The sequence below is a fragment of the Rattus rattus genome, chromosome 1 (assembly GCF_011064425.1).
Source record: "Rattus rattus isolate New Zealand chromosome 1, Rrattus_CSIRO_v1, whole genome shotgun sequence".
Taxonomy (NCBI): domain Eukaryota; kingdom Metazoa; phylum Chordata; class Mammalia; order Rodentia; family Muridae; genus Rattus; species Rattus rattus.
Genome location: NC_046154.1, coordinates 69,484,326 through 69,503,961, shown reverse-complemented (window position 1 = coordinate 69,503,961; position 19,636 = coordinate 69,484,326). Strand labels below are relative to the sequence as shown.

General features: G+C 40.2%; 1 protein-coding gene across 2 annotated transcripts in view; it reads right to left on the bottom strand.

Annotated features, from left to right (window-relative positions):
* Nucleotides 1-19,636, bottom strand: part of Bnc2 (basonuclin 2) — a 328,627-nt gene that overhangs the window by 133,669 nt on the left and 175,322 nt on the right. For both annotated transcript variants that reach the window (XM_032889467.1, XM_032889470.1), the window contains one exon: nt 2,944-3,046. In XM_032889467.1, the coding sequence (XP_032745358.1) occupies nt 2,944-3,046 (103 nt within the window). The remainder of the gene's footprint in view (nt 1-2,943; nt 3,047-19,636) is intronic.

Here is a 19,636-nt window from a genome sequence, read left to right as displayed (position 1 = left end):
AGGAAGACTGCTATGTCTCACCTCTGAGCAGAAATAATTGGAGACATGATTTCAGGGTTTCTGTGCAGAGTGAGGGAATGAAGCAATTAGTGGAAATGCTAGGGGCAAAATGAGTGGGTGCTCTTGTCCCACTGCCAACTCAAAGGCCAGGAGCCAACCCTCCCTGTCATACTTGCCCTAATGAAGGGAGAAGGGCAGGCTCTGCAAACCCCATATATATATTTCACATTATGTACAGATATGTCCTACTATGAGGTAGAATAAAAGTCAAGATGATAAGAGTGAGGAAAATGACTGGAATTAATTTTACTTAGATATGAGAAAGCCCAAAATTAATATCTCAGGAAAAGAACCCATAATAACACAATAGGAAAGCGGAGTTAACTGTAAGAGAGACATCTTATTCAAGGGAATGAACACTCACATCCTTCAAAGTCTCCAAAAACCCCTCACTGGCCAGGACTAAAACATGTTTGTCAGGAAGGACTCAAAACAGCATTTGTGTTTTACTACCTAACTAATGTAATGTGCACATAGAAGTAGATATATAAAACAAATTCTAGTGTCACGGTCACTATCAGTCTCCTAAGGTTCGCACAGTAGACAGATGATGCTAATCCAAGAAGGCTCTGGAAGAAAAGCCCTTTGTTTAATTATTTATCCCTCTTTATGCTCAACTGCTGTCCATACGTTATTTTTCACATAGAATATTTATTAAAGCCTTCATCTTATCACTGCTTTTTCACTCTAAGGTTATACAGTATCCTCTGACAGGAGAACTCAGGGCCTAACAAATGCTTAAATACACACTCTTACACTGTGCCACACCTCCAGCACTAAATGAGTACCGTTAGTAGTCATAATCTGTAAGAAAACAGGGTCATGTTAAATAATACGCCATTAAAGGAGAGAGCCATTTTTTTTTCTTAGAAGAGTCTACACCACACTGTCTCCAATGACCTCATGTATATGGGTAAGGAACAAAAAAGTCTCTAATTATTTTCTAGCAAAGTCAATACTTCCAACTATGCATAGTGGTGCAAGTCTATTGAACACACACAAACTTTCAGTAGGCCATAGATGTGTGTGTCCATTAGCCCATTACACTGAAGGTGGGAGTAAAAGGATCACGAACATATGTGCATAGGCTTGCACACATGCACAAACAAACACACAGAGACACACAAACATCCACACACACTCACCCACCCACATAACACACTCACACATATGCACACATACCATAAAATTTCCTCTAGGGAATACAATGGCATGTTTTTAAAATGTCATGAACTGAACTGTGTTCCCCCAAAATTCATAGACTGAAGCCACACCTTGGTATCTGAGAATGAGACTATATTTGGACATGTGACCCTAAGAGACATAATTAGCTCAAGGTAAGACCCTTAGCGTGGCCCCCAAAGTCAAGTCTGCCCAGTGTCTTTGTGAGAGGAGGAGACTCGGGAGTATCAGAAGACACAGATGCAAAGACTACATTAGGAGAGCCATTTAAAGACCTAAAGGCCCTCAGAATAAAACTCCAGGATCTACGTTCCAGAGCTACAAGAACATAAACTTCTATTGTTTAAGACACCCAGTCACTGTGGAATAATCTGTGTCCATATCTCCCCTACTGAGCTCTTTATCCCTGACAGTTCACTAAGTTTTGGGGTTGGGGACCCTGGGAAACTGGTCCCAGAAAAATAGTCACCTAGAGCAGTGCACACAGTACAAACCAAGTAGCAGCTCATCTGTCTACGGCTGGGCATGGTGTTAATCATCTTGGCCTTGTTAACGAAGGCAGGAAAATGTCTATCCCTGAAGGAACTGGTTACAAGAGTGGTTGTGTCACCAAGCACACTTGTCCCAGTGTATTCCCCTTATGCCACTGTCTCTCTCATGGAGACATGGCTGAGAGGTCCCTACAGCTCCAAACACACATGCCCGAGCAAGCAAGGTACACGACAAATTAAAAGCATTTCAAGACATGGCCTGGTAGTGTTACCTCAGATCTTGCTAGAATAACATGACATTTATAAAAAATACAACCCACTGGATGTTTGGCACTGCTTGGGAATGAAGAGTATGTCCACTTAGGAGCCAATACCCGAGGCTGTCAGAAACACAAGCCAGGGTTTCTTCTATAAACATTACCTATCTTTTAAAATTACACAGTCTAGAAGGTGGAGAAAATGTCTGCTTGCTCCCATGTCTCCTTTTTCCTAAACACAATAAACATGAACCACACACAATACTATGCTTACTATGCAGTAAAGCCAGGCTGACGGAACAGCACTCTGTACCTGGCAGACGACCACATACTTAGAATCTTTGCTTGGGCCACCCTCACTCCAATGATACCAACTCAGAGCGTAGCCTTTAATACCCAGGGCCTCCTCTCATCCCGGTGCACGTTGAAAGGGGAGTATTTACCAGTTACCTTTTCAGATACCAACCACTTGCTCACCCTCCTTAAACCAAACAAAGTTTAACATCTGGAAGGATAAACTCTGCACACACAACAGGGCCATGCAGTCACCGAGGTTCTCAAGCAAGGAAGATTTGCCAGCCTCCCTCTGAGGTCCAGGCCCTGAAAGGCCAACTGTGGTATGTTTGAGTTTCCATCAGGCTTGGCTCCTGCTGGCTGCTGCTGAGCTCAGTATGAACTCCACTGCCCAACTATTCTATAAACATCTCGCCCTTCTGCCGAGAGCTGCCTGCCCGGCCTTCCTTCCTGGAGAGGAGAACATGCTGTTTGAGAGCTGCAGGGTGAACGTTAAGGAATATTTGTAGCACAGCTGACCGCTCTTTTCTCCAGGTCAATGACTACTCTTAAAAAAAAAAAAATCACACATGCACACGCACGCACACATGCACGCACGCACACATGCTCACACATAGAAACAGAGCAAGAACAGGAGGAGGAGCCCGGGTTTTACTCACCATGGGCCACCCAGCCATGTTTACACTGATCACAGGTCCGCAGGTTAATCTTGCCGGGCTGGAAACACTCACACGTGCAGTTCACCAATGTACAGCGAATGGCCTGAAAACAGAGGAGGGGACAAGATCAGCATCCACCCAGAAACACTGTTTCTCCTTCCCTTTAGTAAATAGTGTCCACATCTACTGTCTAAGGTCTGATGCTGGTAAAGGTCTGAAGACTTGGTAAAAATACATTTTATATCAAAGTATTTCACAACAGAGGGCTGAGAGAGCAGAACGCATTCACAAACATGGTATGTTAAGTCCATAAATACAGAAGTTGAACAAAGTTGAGCATGGTTAAAGAATTATGTTTTCCATAGGACCCTACATTTCTAACACTGGATCTCCCAAAGAGGAAAAACAATTTTGTTGCCACCGCGTATGTTTATTCGACTTAACTACTTCATAATGATGCAGAACAAAAGGGCCCTGTTCTAAGAAGACCCCAGCCAAACATCATTCAAAGGCAAGTATTTATAAAAGTAAAATGTGGCAACACAAAGATTATGAAGAAAATCACTTTTGGTAAAGGCTTTTATTTAAATGTTTATAACCAATTTCTTGGTTTCTTCTCCTTAACTTATTGATTCGAGCTTCATCCCTATTTAAAATGAAAGTAACCTTTTATTTCAATGTTGACAAGAGAGTACATTGAAACTTTATCTTGAAATCAGATATATAAAACAGTAAAAATATTTGCATGAAGACTCTACGCTTGGCAAAGTACAATTCCATTCTAGAACACTGGGACACACATGAAATGTCATTCAGTTCCCCAGAAGCACTTTACAAATAATCTCTCCAGGCCAGCCTGGAGAGCATTAGAGCAGGAGAGCCGGCAGGCTGACCAGTTCCGATACCTCTCTGGCCAAATCCAGGCCCACCCCAACACCTACCCCATCGATGAACAGCTGGAGAGCACAAAGGAACTGGTCCTACATGTCATAGAACAACATCAGATGTCCCAGTGAGGTCCAGTATTGACAAGACTAGCAGAGGCCAGAGGCCTCATACCAATGAATATTTGCAAGCAAAGAAGTGTGGACAAAACAGCCAATAAACAGTTAAGAAAAAGCAATCTCACCAGTCCACTTTATAACGTGAATTCTTAGAAAGCTCCACAATGGAGTGTAGGTCTCTGTGAGTGAAACCCATGCTTAGAAATTGTGCTCTAAGCTGGGCCCCTCCCGACAGCACTTAACAAATTTATTCTGTATCTATCACTTTTAGCTGCATGGGCATACTAGAGACAGAAGGGGGTTAACCTGACCACGCACCTATTAACAATCTCATATGACCTTGTGAATTGCTGGAAAACATCTCCCTGGAGACTTAGATGTGATCAAGGATGACTGGCCTGGTTGAGGCCACTCCTAGTAGGGTTAGTTACCTGACATCTGCACACATGTACACTGACAGCTAACTTTCTGAAAGCACTTGGGTGTTTATGACACTATTTCCCTTGAAACAGACAGTGCTCTATCTAGATACTGCTGCTGTCTTTGGGCCAAGTCCACTGGCAGCAGACAAGTTTCAAAGGTCTTTTCTCCCTATGACCAGGCCATGTAGGTTTAAAGACTTTCTCTTTCATTTCTCTTTCAACCAATGTTCTCTCTGTGGGGTACCTACCCTGTTTTAGATGTTACAGTCCTCAACCTATGTTCTCTTTAAACTAAGTTTGTTCCTTTGTTCAGCACTAAAAAGTTATTTGACTTCACAATCCACCTGTTGTTTCGGAGTTTCTTCTAATGCCTACCATTAGGTCGTACCCTTATATAGGATATTAAAGTTGGCTGTATGTTTTAGGGATTACAGGACTAGATGGGTAGAATGAGAAATACTTTTCTAAAAGCTCAACTTCCCATTCTCATACAAACTGATATATCAGAATACATTTTCAAGCAGCTTCTTCATATAAATTGTTCATTAATTTGTTCATTAATTAATGAACTAAAGATATGATTGTACTATGACCAAGACAAAAGTTTAGAACACAATGTTTCCATTAACAACAAGGTGCTTTTGTAAGTATCAGAGTTATAAATTCAGATGTAGAGACTATATAAACACTAAAAACAAAAGTACATAAGTACAAACTTTAGTATTTTTAAAACCGTCTGCATTATCAAAATTAAAGAGTAGACAATACAAAGAAATGATATTCCAAGGAGAATATTTAACTCTACAATAAATGACATCAAATAGTTTAGTTTAAGTCATTAATTTGACATTAATTATTTTGCCAAAATTTTTATTTTAGAGGAAACCTTCACTTTTAGCAGTAATCAAGATAAAAACAAAGTAAGAGATGTAGGTTAACTACACACACACACACACACACACACATACACACACACACAATCTTACTGCTGGCTAACTCATTCATTCAATCAGTACTACTTACATAACTTTATTTATCTGCTTTACTTGGGAATCACATCTTTTCAAGATGATTTCTTTCTCATGGACCCTATTCTTTTATGCCCAAACACAGAACATGGGAACACCCCAACTCCTTTGTATATAAACACTTAAGCACAGGACTAGCCATTTTGTATTTCTATAAATTCCAGAAGGCCTATCTGTTTTAAACTCAGACTTACAGAGACTAAAATTTCACCTTAAGGGAATTACAGATACTTAAACAATATGGCTAAATAAATATTTTGTGTAAGAGCCCATCACAGCTTCAAAGGAAGTTTTGTTTTAAATAATGTTTTTGAAATGGCATAAAACTTCGACATACTGTATATTTACAACAAAACAGAGCCAATATGATTGCCTGCCAGCTCAGGCACGCTTACAAAACAGATTTATCATAAACTGCCAAATCTGGTTAAGCCTCAGAAATGTCCACGTGCTTCAGGGAGACAGTCAGGAAGGGCTGCAGTGCTGGTGAGAAGCCTCCACTCTTTCTTCCATTAGCTAATGCTGGAGTGCTTCCCGCTCTGCGGGAACTCTGCACAGGACTGTCAATATTGCACTGTCTGAGAGACGACATCTGAATGCCAAAAAGGAGGAAAGCTGCAGAAGGTTCATGGAGACTCTTCATTGCTGCCTCTCTGCAGGAAACAATGCTCAGGCTGGCCCATGCAGACCCGTCCGCAGGACCCCGATCACCGACTTGTACCTCTTCCCCCAGGGTCCTCAAGAGAAGCACTCTATCCTTCTAATTTACCTTGCAACTCTTGCCCTCGGCTCTCAGGAACAGCCATCACAAACATTTTAACTCATAACACATTAGAAATAATTACTTCTGCTCATCTCTACCGTGGGTTTCTTCACAGAGAAATCCTTGCATGCCCAAACCAATGTCTACGTCCACAAGCCATCTGCAGCTTAATTCAGCTACCTGGATTCTGGACACAGGTTCCTGAAGCTACACTTTCTGAAGGATGCTATGAGCACATTTGGTTCTTCTCCTGGTCTCTTTCTGCTCCTAGACTTTGGTGTAACTTGCAAACCTAACTCATCTTCATTCCTGAGAAGTTTGGACTCCCTATCTAGCTTTTCTGGGAGCAACTTCTCTCTCACCACTATAAATAACCACAAGGGTTACCCATGGTCAGGCTGTTCATTCTTACTTCGGCAATTCCATCCTCCCCTACAGCTCCAAGAACTATGCAGAACACATCTCCTTGGAGGCAGTAACTGCGTTAAGTGGTAAGGAATGGAAGGTGGTGTTCCTGTGTACAACGCTTGGAAACTTGGTATTTGCAGGGCTTCGTGATTAGAGGGCTTAGAGGGTTAGAGGGTAGTGCCTAAGAACGAGTTATTTAACAGGGTGCTAGCTACCATCTATTCCTCTCTATTCTTCTGTCCAAACATGCTCACTTCTTGTTGTCCTTTATAATGATTACTAGCTAGATTAATGGAATGTTTGCCATTTTCCAGTGTGCTAGATAATTTACCAAAAAAAAAAAAAAAAAGGTTCTCAGAAAAGAGCATGAACTTGACACTGTCATTCCCTTCCTTCCACACATGTGGGACCTGAGGTTATGACTAATACCTTGCCTGACATCCCTCAAGCCTCTCAAAGACAGGTGTGTCTGAATGCTCTGCCCTGATGGCTGAGTGCTGTTCCTGCGAAGACAGGGAGTCACAGGACAGTTTCGATGACATTATGTCTCTCTCCAAAAATCCTATCCTTGCATTTCCTGGCCTCCCACTCTTGTTGTTATTATCTGAATTCCAGTTGTGGTTCCCCTAGACCACTCAAAATGGCTCCTACTTAATTTGATCATTCCCCCTTTCTCTTTGATGAATTGAGCCTCTCTTCATCACTTGTCTGTATGGAAATTTCTTTAAGGTGATCTTGGCCTTTGTGTCAGTTTCTTCTTTTTAACAGGAGATCCATACCCCTTCTTCTTCATTATGATTTCTCACTTTGTGGGGTGTGTGTGTGTGTGTGTGTGTGTGTGTGTCAGTCTAAAGTGAGGAAAAATATTATTTCTGTTTTAAGGCTCTAAAGTATTTTAAGTGGAGTACTCCACCAATTACTACTCACTACATTCCTCTACCTATAATAAAATGGAGGAAATGTGCAGATTCAAAAGTACATCAGAAATGTACAACACACATACATGGTCCCAGCTACTTGGGATGCTGAGAGAAGAGGTCAGGGGCTTAACGATAACCTGGACGATGCAAGCAAGACCCATCTCAAAAAAGGCACACCTAAAACCTACAAAGTAAGCAAAGGTAGTTTAAATAAGAACGTATTTTGGTTATATCCCAAAGATCTATTCAAATCCCAATTAGGCTATCACCAAAACAAGTCTCTTGGTCTCTTTCATTACACTATCCTACACTAACTTCCTGAGTATGCATGAGCCAAGCATCAGAGTTCTTACAAAATGGCATTTCTCAGGAAAGAAAACTGTTGTTTCTGTTAATACTTAGTATAACTAACAAAGGAATTATACACAGACTAAACATCTGTTAGCTGTTCCTTATGTAGAAATAAGCACTTGATTTATCTGACACAAAATAACAACAGGCAAAATAAGCTACAAAGCAAACACAAACTTACAACACACATGTAGAGCTTCAGTCACAGTGAGCAAGGGCTCTTTAAGGAAACTCACTTTAGTTCTGGATTTTAATTTTCCACTCCCCTTGCCCCCCACTAAGAAAGGATTCACAGGTTCTGGTACTTTGCAAACACTCTTTCTTAGTGTTTGAAACTCTGGCCAAACTCTCATACGTAACTAAAACAGCTTAAATTCACTTTCCCGTTCATTTCTTAGGTCAGTAAGGAGGATTTATAACTTGGATCATGGAATTTCACTTGAAAAAAAAATTAAGCATTTATACTGAAGAACATAACTCACATTAAACTTTTAATTGTGGAAAATTTTTAATTGTGAAGGTAGCATTCGTTCCAGCCACTAGTGTGCACTGTAAACTCAGGCAGTGTGCTTTACGAGTAGACAGTAGTTGGCTGTAATGATTACCAGTGGTGGAATGGTCACCTTCTCTATTTTCAGTTCTCCTCCTCCAGCACTGAGGTTGATACCTGGGGCCTCCAGCACATTAAGGAAATACTCTACTGCTGACTTCTATTCTCAGCTCAGAAGGACCTTAATTTTCTTGAACTCGACCTTTTAGCTTTAAAGTTTTAAACATATAAACACACACACACACACATACACACACACACACACACACACACACACACACACACGTATCATAAACTAACAAATATTTCCCTATAAAAGTCTCAGGACAGTTTCTCCTCTTCATCTTATAGCAAATTCATAAGGCACAGTGAAAAGAAGCAACTCCCAAGGAAGTCCCTGGAGTTCAGTCTGGGTCTTGGGAAACCAACATGCTTTGCAGACGACTCACCTTTCTAAACTAGCCAGTTCATGATGCCACTTTCGGGAAAATCTGTAGCATGTAAAAACTGATGGACAACTACTGTTTGTCAGCGACACATGGTAATAATTCAACTGCATGGGACAATTACTTTTTCTTGGTTACAAAATTCTGCCACATTGCATGTAAAGGAATACCAACCTTTTGGGTACCGGGGGTTGGCAATCAGGTTTTACAATTAGGCAGGACGTCAGTGGGAAGACATGGACCATGACCCCAAAGGCCTTATGTTGTTTACAATTAGTAATTATGGCAGAGTATAAGGCTTATTATGAATGCTAAGGGCCCACAGCCTCTTCAGCTACAGCCCAAACACTACTCCACTCATCGTGTACAAGTAAGGGCAAGAAAGGAGAAATGAAGTTATTCTGTCGGCCTAACAACAGCGCTATTTAAAAAACGTCATGAAAAATTATGTTAAATGTATCTGTAGTATGTGGTAGTAACATGACTTGAAAGCGAAAATAATTCAAAAACGTTTCTTATATCTGCCTAATTGCTTTATGATGTATGAAGAAATAGTAGGTGACAAACAACCACTTTCCTGTACCTGCGAACTCACAAAACCCTTTTGTCCTTTTCGACGGAAAACACATCATCATTGGATCCTGCACATGCTCATACTCCAAATGACTGGACAAGTCCGCTAGACTCACCATGAAGGGAAGAGGCCCCTGGTGTAAACGGTAAAGAATTTGAGAAACACAGAAGGCAGGGTGACTCAATGATGATTAAATTTTTAAAAAGAAAAATTACGAACCAGGGAAATATAATCATCTTCATAATACATGTTTTCAAAATAACAGATAGATGTTCAAGAAGTTCATTGACAAAGTCAACCTTAGAACATCTACTACTGTCAAAAATCGAGAGACAAACTTTTAAGTTTCTTTTTCAAAAATACTGACCTCCATCAGTGGGTAGATTTTAAAAATGTGGTATATTTCTACAATGAAATATTACCTGGCCATAAAAAACTGTCATACATGCTAAAACCTACACGGACGTGAAAAGGATTATGCTAAGTTGAAAAAGGCCCTCATGGTACTGCATGAGTCATTTACATGACTCCATGTGGGGAAACGGACAGATAAAAGTATGCTGATGGATGCCTAAGGTTTGGAGGAGGTGTTGGGTAAAGGCATGGCCAAAACATATGAATTACACTTTTAGGAGTTTAAAATGTCTTCAAAACAAAGTAGTAATTGTCATGCACAATTGTTATTATTGAACAATAATAACACACTCAACCAAACATTTAAATGTGTGGGAAGCACTTTGTGTGAGACATATCTCAATGAAGTCACTCATAAGTAGGCACAGGATATCTTGCACCAACTACTATTGTCAGTGGTGCTAAATCTTTACTTCTACGAGATAGCCTTTCATAAAAGACACAGTATAGCACAGTATCTGCCTTCCCCCAGTACAACTTTGCCAGACAAATACTAAATGAGTTAATACACAGACAGTAAACAACAGAATTTCCATGGTGCCTAAAGTTTAAAAACATCTTCCTTTCGAAATATTGAAACCTAATGTATCTATTTTAAAATCTAGTATTTAAGTAATACCATTTTTCTGGAAAACCCATGATACCTTTTACATTTTGGAAGCCTCAACCCTAATGCTGAGCAGTCCTAACATCGGGGTCTAAAAACCTTGGAAAGAACATATTTATAAATGGGAGTGGTGTGCTTTGTCATGCACGGGTCCCCAGCACGGCTCGATTTACTAGGATGAAAAAAAATTACCTCCGTCTGGAAACTAATTAAGTATGGGGGCGGAAGCAAAGAGAGAACCCCCTAAACTTACGGGTATATCATTATACAAGACTCTGAATATTCCTATGACTGTGTGAATACCTAAACAGGGAGTAAGGGACACACAGAGGCACATAAATTTTCAGACACAGATCCAATGAGCATCTGTAGTCATTACCTCACGATCATAGCCTACCATCAATCGACATGAGGAAGACCCCACTTAAATAATTTAAGAGTTCAGAGTAAAAATCAACAGCGGGATATAGCCAATTATATAAGGAAAATACGTCGCTTCTATGGCATCAAAGGAGGCAAGCGTTTGAGTGTGGAAGTACTCCCCCCCCCAATTAAATCAGGTCAATAGTAATATTTTGTTAGATAATTAGTAATATTAGATAAACAGAAAATGAAAAGACATTTCAATTTGGGCAAAACATTTCAGTTTCTTACCTAAGAGTTAACAGTTCAGAAATTCTATTTAGTGTTTGTACGGTTGAAAAATTTACAGACTATGAGATGACACGGCTAGAAGGAAAGGCTTCTTCCAGTGGATATAGCGGTCACCCAGGTGAAAGTAAGAGGGTAGCTCACTAACTCTGAAGACAGCTACATCCTGACTACACTCTGCATCTGCCATGACACGTAACTTTAAAGAGCCAGAGTACTGATAGCATCTGAATGTTAATAATCGCCTCATTATACCTTTATGTCGAATCAGCAATTCTGTCCTCCATTGATACACTTTTCATTCATTTTCACTAATGCAATTTGAAAGGTGGTAATGTGATTACACATCTCTGTGGCATTCATTCATTAAAAACAATGACTAATACGATAGGAAAGACATTCATAAAAAAGGGATTTGTACTTGTGATGCAAGAAGATTTACAAACCTTTTAATACTTTACAAAAGTCTACTCCCTACTCAGGGAGAGGCAGGACAACAAGAAATTCATGTCCTGGATTTTTCAGAAGCACCTTCAAATCCTGGGAAGAACAGGCAACTTACACAATGATTTTGTGCTTTGGTAAACAGGCTGATAGGTTTAGGGATAATCCCAAATCTGTAGTACCAAATATAAAACATCATCAAAGCTATTGTTCCTTCTTAACTGGCACACTAAGATCTCCTTTAGGACAAATGCCCAGAATTTCCAGGCAGAGGGTAAGGCCCAGAGTTCTGATTTTGAGAAAGCCCTGAGTTAATCCCCAGCAGGAGAGGAAGAGGAAGGGAGTGAAGGACAGTGAATGGAAGAAGGATGGAGGGAAGGAGAAAGGGAAGAGTCTACTAGATCCTTTCTTCAGTATATTTGATCTAGGCTATGTTACTCAGACACCAAAGCCTTCTTATTAATCCATTTATCAAGGAAGAGAGTAAGGTAAATGGCCTTTTGACTAAATTTACTCCCCTAGGTTTGTTAAAGAGTTCACAGGGGAAGAGAGTTGGTACACTTGGAATTTATCATTTCAGATGACAGCAACTACTCAGGACACTAACAGTCCATGCTTGTGCACTGCCATCAAGCTTTCGTAATACACTGCAAATGCATTTTCATGTTCAATCACTAAGATCTCTGAAAAGGGCCTGTGCATGAAGAGATAAGCAATTTGATAAGGTGAAAGAACCCAGTATGTAGTTAACTTACATTAGAATTTCCTACCAACACCGGTATATTTTAAGTAATGAACGTGACTCCAAGAAGAATTTACTAGAGTTTAAATGGTTCTATTAAAAAATTTCAAACTCTTAAACACAAGACAGGATACTTCCAAGGACACATGGCTTATTACAAATCATTTTGTATCCATCCCTCTCTTGAGAATGCCCACTGACAACACATATACCAGGAGGCATTTCGCTCTTTTCCATTGTGTCTATACTGGGGCATCACAGATACCCCGTGAGGATGAGCTTCTTTGCTTAAATACAGGAATCAACACAGGAATCACATCTATTACAGATAATGATAATAATATGATGAACAGACTAGACACCCTTCCACGTTATTAATGTTCGGCTGTAGAGTCCCCTGGGTCTGTGCTAAGGCCTGTGCTGGGTTCATTAGAACTTTATACAAATCAATGAAGGCACATCTTCCATTTTTCTAGTAGCTGAAGTCATTTAAATTGTTCTAATGAAACCTCTCAGACAATCATTTACACACACACACACACACACACACACAGCCCATAAACACAATGTTATTCCCTCTTATTGGTATTTATTGTTCAGAAATTCAAAGGAATATATATTCAAATACTCAAAAATTACATAAATGCCTATGAAATCTATAAGCATCCAGGGGAAAATGTACCCAAAGACTGTTAAAAAAATTATTCTCGTTCTGTCTTTTAAACATTAGCTTATTTAAAAGACAAGGATAGCTATCTTTTCACAGAAAGAAAGCCAGCTGCTAAGAAAGTTCTGACACCACTGAGAAAACTGAAAGACCTTGTGATGGTTGTCGTGAACTATGACGTAAGTACTGAAATTTAAGTAAGAAACAGAAAGCCTGGTGGGAGAAAGCGTGTTCCAGAACAATGTCAATGTCGTCCTGAGCACACAGACTGGGTTCACGTATGTGTCAGCGGAATCAACATAATGGGCTACAGCAGCTCTGAGGCGGCTAATACGGCCCATTGGGTCAATAATCTGTGAACTAAGGAGGATTTACTTGATAGATTATAAATGGTTTATAAGAACTCAGAAACTACTCCATCAGATCAAAAATCCAATTTTCACATGGTGCCTTTCCATAAATTAGCCAAACGGAAGTAATGACTGAAGCACTTCAAGGTCTGTCAGTTGAAAATTCACATTTTAAAGAAGAATGTAGACGAGGTAATGAAAATTAAATGCCATTTTTAGGGTGAGCCGACCTATTTAAGGTCAGGCTATGCCTTGAGGCCAGTGAACACACAACAGGAACTGCTCAAAAGGCTTCTCCATCCTCCCAAAGGCTGTGCACACTCACGAGACAACGAAGCACAGACGTGTGCGTTTCCGGTTTCCCTGTCACGTTCCAAAGGTTACGATCTCTGAGTAGATGTGAACACACAAGTTCTAGAATGACACCATCTCAAGTTGAGGATACATATTGTGGTTGTTGGCACACATTTTAATCTCTGTTTTCCGAGATCTATGGACAACCTATGGATGTTGGCTAACAGAAAAGAATGAAAAGCAAGCAGGACAAACATGAAACATAAATCTACATAAACGACAGAGTCAACAAGAAAGGAGCGCTGCTCCTGCATGGGCCAAAGCTTACGTAGCCTCTGTTTACTGAAGAACTCTATCTCTATTCGCCTAGACCGCAGAAATGGCAAGCAGCCTTGAGCCAATTTCATTATACATTCATACTAGGCGATAGTGGTTTTAGATTAATTTTTTAAAAAGTAAGCCTATCTACGTGAATAGTTGTATTTACTAAGTCCATGGCTACAAAGAAGAGCACAGAAAAATGTCCCAATGATACAACAGACTCTAATTAAAATTCTTAGCTTGGAAAAATTCCCATCCTAGGGAGGAAAACGTGATCTATCGCCTCGTTCGCTAAATGCTATTAGCCTCTCTTCATCACAAAGACAAGAAGGAATCACTTGTTTTCCTTTTTTCAAGAGTAACGCTGAATGAAATAATGGATGTTTTCACATCCAAGTAGATTACCTATCGACATGAGCATAGTCCTCTTAACTTCCACACAAGGGAAAGAAAAATTCCAATAATTCTGAAATAGACAGATAAAACTTTTCTCTGTGGCTGCAGCCATACACTATTATATGTAACTGCTTATTTTTGAAAAGAGCCTTATTGGTGCTCTCTGAAGGATTTTCTTTTATACATTGCTTTATCCTATAATTTTGTCCCTGTTGGGCACACTGCCTAAATTTAAACACAAACAGTCAAGCAATGAAGAAACATTAACACATTTACTGTGAACAAAAACTCCCAGTTGTACAGTGAAATTTTAATACATTTCAACTTATCTCTTTTACTAATGGGGAGAGTACAAACCCTGCAGGAATTCGCTCTGCAAACTGGTAATTACAGTAGACTCACTTTTTTTTTATAATGCATATGTACAGTCAGACACATACACAAAAAACCCTGGCTTCCCTTTTGATGTAGGTTACAATAGAAATGTTTTCAAAATGATGAAAATGTACGGCTGTTCCGAAGGAATGCATTATTTCACAGAAAGGTGTCTTTCCTTTGACTGTATGTGGACATGAGCAGACATATGTCTAGATGTGTACTTTACACACCAGACAACACAAGCATTATTTGCATGCGCTTTGTCATCTACCCCTATAATCTTGGTTACAGACTAAATCTGGTCCTGTTGGCACAAAGCCAGTCCTGATGCTCACAAAGGAGTGATAGTCTTTCCTTTTATGCCTATATTACCAAGTTTGTCCTCTCTGGCTTTAGGGATTTAAATTTCTGTTTTGAAGTGTCACTAAATAACTAAACACTGCAAACCACCAATCCGCCTCACTGAAGGCGTATTTGCCTCTGAGCAAACAGACTCTGTGTGTCTACCTGAACAAGCCTACAGATCTGGATATTAATAATGGTACCTTAGATCATTAAAGGAAGGAAGTGAAATCTGTGATTATATCACTTGCTACACACTACATTATCTGTCGGGTTTTGGGGTTTATAAGATCTTTTATAGATAGCATTTTCAGCAAATGGTGCTGGTTCAACTGGAGGTCAACATGTAGAAGAATGCAGATCGATCCATGCTTATCACCCTGTACAAAGCTTAAGTCCAAGTGGATAAAGGACCGCCACATCAAACCAGATACACTCAAACTAATAGAAGAAAAACTAGGGAAGCATTTGGAACACATGGGCACTGGAAAAAATTTCCTGAACAAAACACCAATGGCTTATGCTCTACGATCAAGAATCGACAAATGGGATCTCATAAAACTGCAAAGCTTCTGTAAGGCAAAGGACACTGTGGTTAGGACAAAACGGCAACCAACAGATTGGGAAAAGATCTTTACCAATCCTACAACAGATAGAGGGCTTATATCCAAAATATACAAAGAACTTGAGAAGTTAGACCGCAGGGAGACAAATAACCCTATTAAAAAATGGGGTTCAGAGCTAAACAAAGAATTCACAGCTGGGGAATACCGAATGGCCGAGAAACACCTAAAGAAATGTTCAACATCGTTAGTCATAAGGGAAATGCAAATCAAAACAACCCTGAGATTTCACCTCACACCAGTGAGAATGGCTAAGATCAAAAACTCAGGTGACAGCAAATGCTGGCGAGGATGCGGAGAAAGGGGAACACTCCTCCATTGTTGGTGGGGTTGCAGACTGCTACAACCATTCTGGAAATCAGTCTGGAGGTTCCTCAGAAAATTGGACATTGAACTGCCTGAGGATCCAGCTATACCTCTCCTGGGCATATACCCAAAAGATGCCCCAACATATAAAAAAGACACGTGCTCCACTATGTTCATCGCAGCCTTATTTATAATAGCCAGAAGCTGGAAAGAACCCAGATGCCCTTCAACAGAGGAATGGATACAGAAAATGTGGTACATCTACACAATGGAATATTACTCAGCTATCAAAAACAATGACTTTATGAAATTCGTAGGCAAATGGTTGGAACTGGAAAATATCATCCTGAGTGAGCTAACCCAATCACAGAAAGACATACATGGTATGTACTCATTGATAAGTGGCTATTAGCCCAAATGCTTGAATTACCCTAGATGCCTAGAACAAATGAAACTCAAGACGGATGATCAAAATGTGAATGCATATCGCTCCTGAGAGACACAGCCAGAATACAGCAAATACAGAGGCGTATGCCAGCAGGAAACCACTGAACTGAGAACAGGACCCCCGTTGAAGGAATCAGAGAAAGAACTGGAAGAGCTTGAAGGGGCTCGAGACCCCATATGTACAGCAATGCCAACCAACCAGAGCTTCCAGGGACTAAGCCACTACCCAAAGACTATACATGGACTGACCCTGGACTCTGACCTCATAGGTAGCAATGAATATCCTAGTAAGAGCACCAGTGGAAGGGGAAGCCCTGGGTCCTGCTAAGACTGAACCCCCAGTGAACTAGACTGTTGGGGAGAGGGCAGCAATGGGGGAGGGTTGGGAGGGGAACACCCATAAGGAAGGGGAGGGGAGGGGATGTTTGCCCGAAACCGGAAAGGAATAACACTCAAATGTATATAAGAAATACTCAAGTTAATAATAAAAAAAAAGACCTTTTATAAAGACTGAATCAGCAAGACTGCCAAGAGCATCCATCTATAATCTGTTTCGAACTTGCATCTCTGTGTGCTATCACGTTGAAGGTAAATGTAAGATTAGGACTTTGAAGTGTACATACATTTGTAAAATTCTGGAAATTCCAAAAAGGAGTTTCTATACCCAGTGACTGGGTATTATCTACAAATTCCAGGCCTAGGGGTCTAAAAATAGAAATCATAACACTTAGAAGAAACACTCGACATGCATTCCCCATCATAATATGCAAGCGCAGTTCAGGGAATCTTCGCCTGGCCTTCAAATTCATATGAGAATGACAAGGGAGAAAGCTCCTTTGCCTGGCTGAGGCAGAATGAACTCACCATTGCAGCAATGAGATAGATCAGAGACATTAAAAGTACCTTGTCTCTGGGGCAGTGGTTCTTAACCTGTGGGTCACAACCCCTATGGAAGCCACATATCAGATATCCTGCATATCAGATATTTACATTACAATTTGTAGGAGTAGCACCCTGATAGTTATGAAGTAGCAGCAAAAATAATTTTAGGGTCAGGGGTCACCACAACATGAGGAAGTGTATTAAAGGTTCACAGCATTAGGAAGGTGGAGAACCACTGCTCTAAGGCCAAGGGTCTATTTATTTTAGGAAATTCAGTAACCAATTCTAGCCTTAGGTCCCCTTCACACTAGAGAGAAAAAGAGCTTCTCCTTCAACCTTCCCAGCTCTCTAGTCCTGAAAAGTTTTTTTCTGTGCCTAAACTCAAACAAACACAAGAAAGACTTATCCAAGCTGAAGAACCAAAGACTGGTTCCACTAAAAACAATAGATGTACAGTGAAGTCCTCAGGAAACACTGACTGCTTCTATTTGGAAATGAAATAGAACATTTCCCAACTCTTATATAAGGCAAACACACACATGCACGCACACACGCTTCCAATGTGCACAGCTGCCAGATGGTGTGCTTCAGCAAATAGTCAAGTAGAAATGGCACAGCCGTATGAAGGGACTTTCCATCACAGTTCTCTTTTGGAGAACTGATATGCTAACAAATTCTGTTTGTTTCAAAATGCCTCCATTAACAAATAAACGTTAAAGTTAGGATACACAATACCCATCTATCCATATACATTTTTTAGTTACTATTTCTAGAAGATGGATATTTTGCAGTTGGCTCTTTTTCCTTGGCTCAAAAATGAGTAAATTAACCATAAAAGTACAACTCTAGGCAAAAATATATAAAACCAATATCTTTCCTACAACTTAAAGATCATACTGTTTGTACAATCGCCACGGATTAACAGGAGCGTCATTCAAGAGATTGCAGCTCATCCTGGATATATATTATTTCTGCACCTAGTCTGCTATCTGAAAGGTTGTTAGAAGCTGTAAAAAAATTATCAATAAACCTCCCATCTCTTCACGAAGTAAACATTAAAGGCAATGTGATCTGATACAGGTTTAGTGGCAACCATGCTCAAATAATTTGAAATGTTCAGTAGTAATTGGCACTATCAATTTATTAACGTTCTAAAGATAAAAATAGAGTAGAAATTGACTACTCGTCCCTGGCTTCAAGGTACAGAGACAGTGGTGAACCAAAGCCTTCACACAGTAGCCGGACGTGGTTAAAAACACACCCTCTAACACCTTTCTAAGGTCTTCTCGATCTCTCCTTTAGTGAAAGGATAGGACAGGCTGAAAGAGTCTATTTCAATCTCGCACATGGAAGAGAAAATCCTCCCAAGCTGTTTCGTAAAGTGGAACAGGATGAATGGGCCGACTGTCCTGGACCTGTGGAGAATGTGTGGCAGTTAAAACACAAAACACGACAACAGGCTCCATACTTCGCTCCGTCGGAACATTTTCTGAACCGTCTCCGTCTGAACCGTCCTACATGGGTTTCTGATTCCTCAGTATGGACACTCGTGCACACGTAACACCACTTGGGAGAGCAAACATACACCAATCACCTCCAGCGGGCCTATGAGTGATTTACAAAAACAGTAGGCAATGCCAACGAAGTGCTGCTCAACTTCTTGTTCACGCACACCCAAGAACAACGATGCATGTAAGGAACATGTCCCTGGGCTTCACTGTCTGTTTTAAACGACCTCAGAGTGCTTCTAAGTAGATGTCGAAGACACTGCTATTCATGAGACAAGACGTCGTTTTGATTTCCACTAACTACTTCCTAGTTTCTAAAATGGCCATTCCCTGCCCTATTCATACAATTAGTATGTTCTACTTGAGGGACCGATAAGTGTGTCCGTAAAGTACAACGGAGTGTTTTCTCTGAAACACTATCCATATGTCCCTAGAGCTTGAAAGAAGCATGCTTCAGTAATGTTTATTAGTAAATATGAGACTAGTATTTTAATTCTAGAATATCTTACTGAGCACTTTAGTTCGAACTGCCTAGCACCGAAGCACAGCCACCAGATGCTCTACTTCAGGAAGTGGGCAAGCAGAAGTGCACCCTTTCCAGTGGGCTCTTGCTCTCTGTAATTTCCTACTACAGAACTGAACTATTGATGAGTTCTGCTTCTTATTGCTCCATCAACTATTAACAAATTTTATGGCTAGGGTGCACAATGTTCTTCTCCTTATATCCTAGCTGCCAAAACATTAGTCTCAGTATTGATCCCTATGAAAAGAAGTTTTGATTCTGTGTGTCAAAATAAAAATCTCCCCCATAATCAATGTGTCTGATATTTTAAAAGTTGATAATGAGGGTGAAGA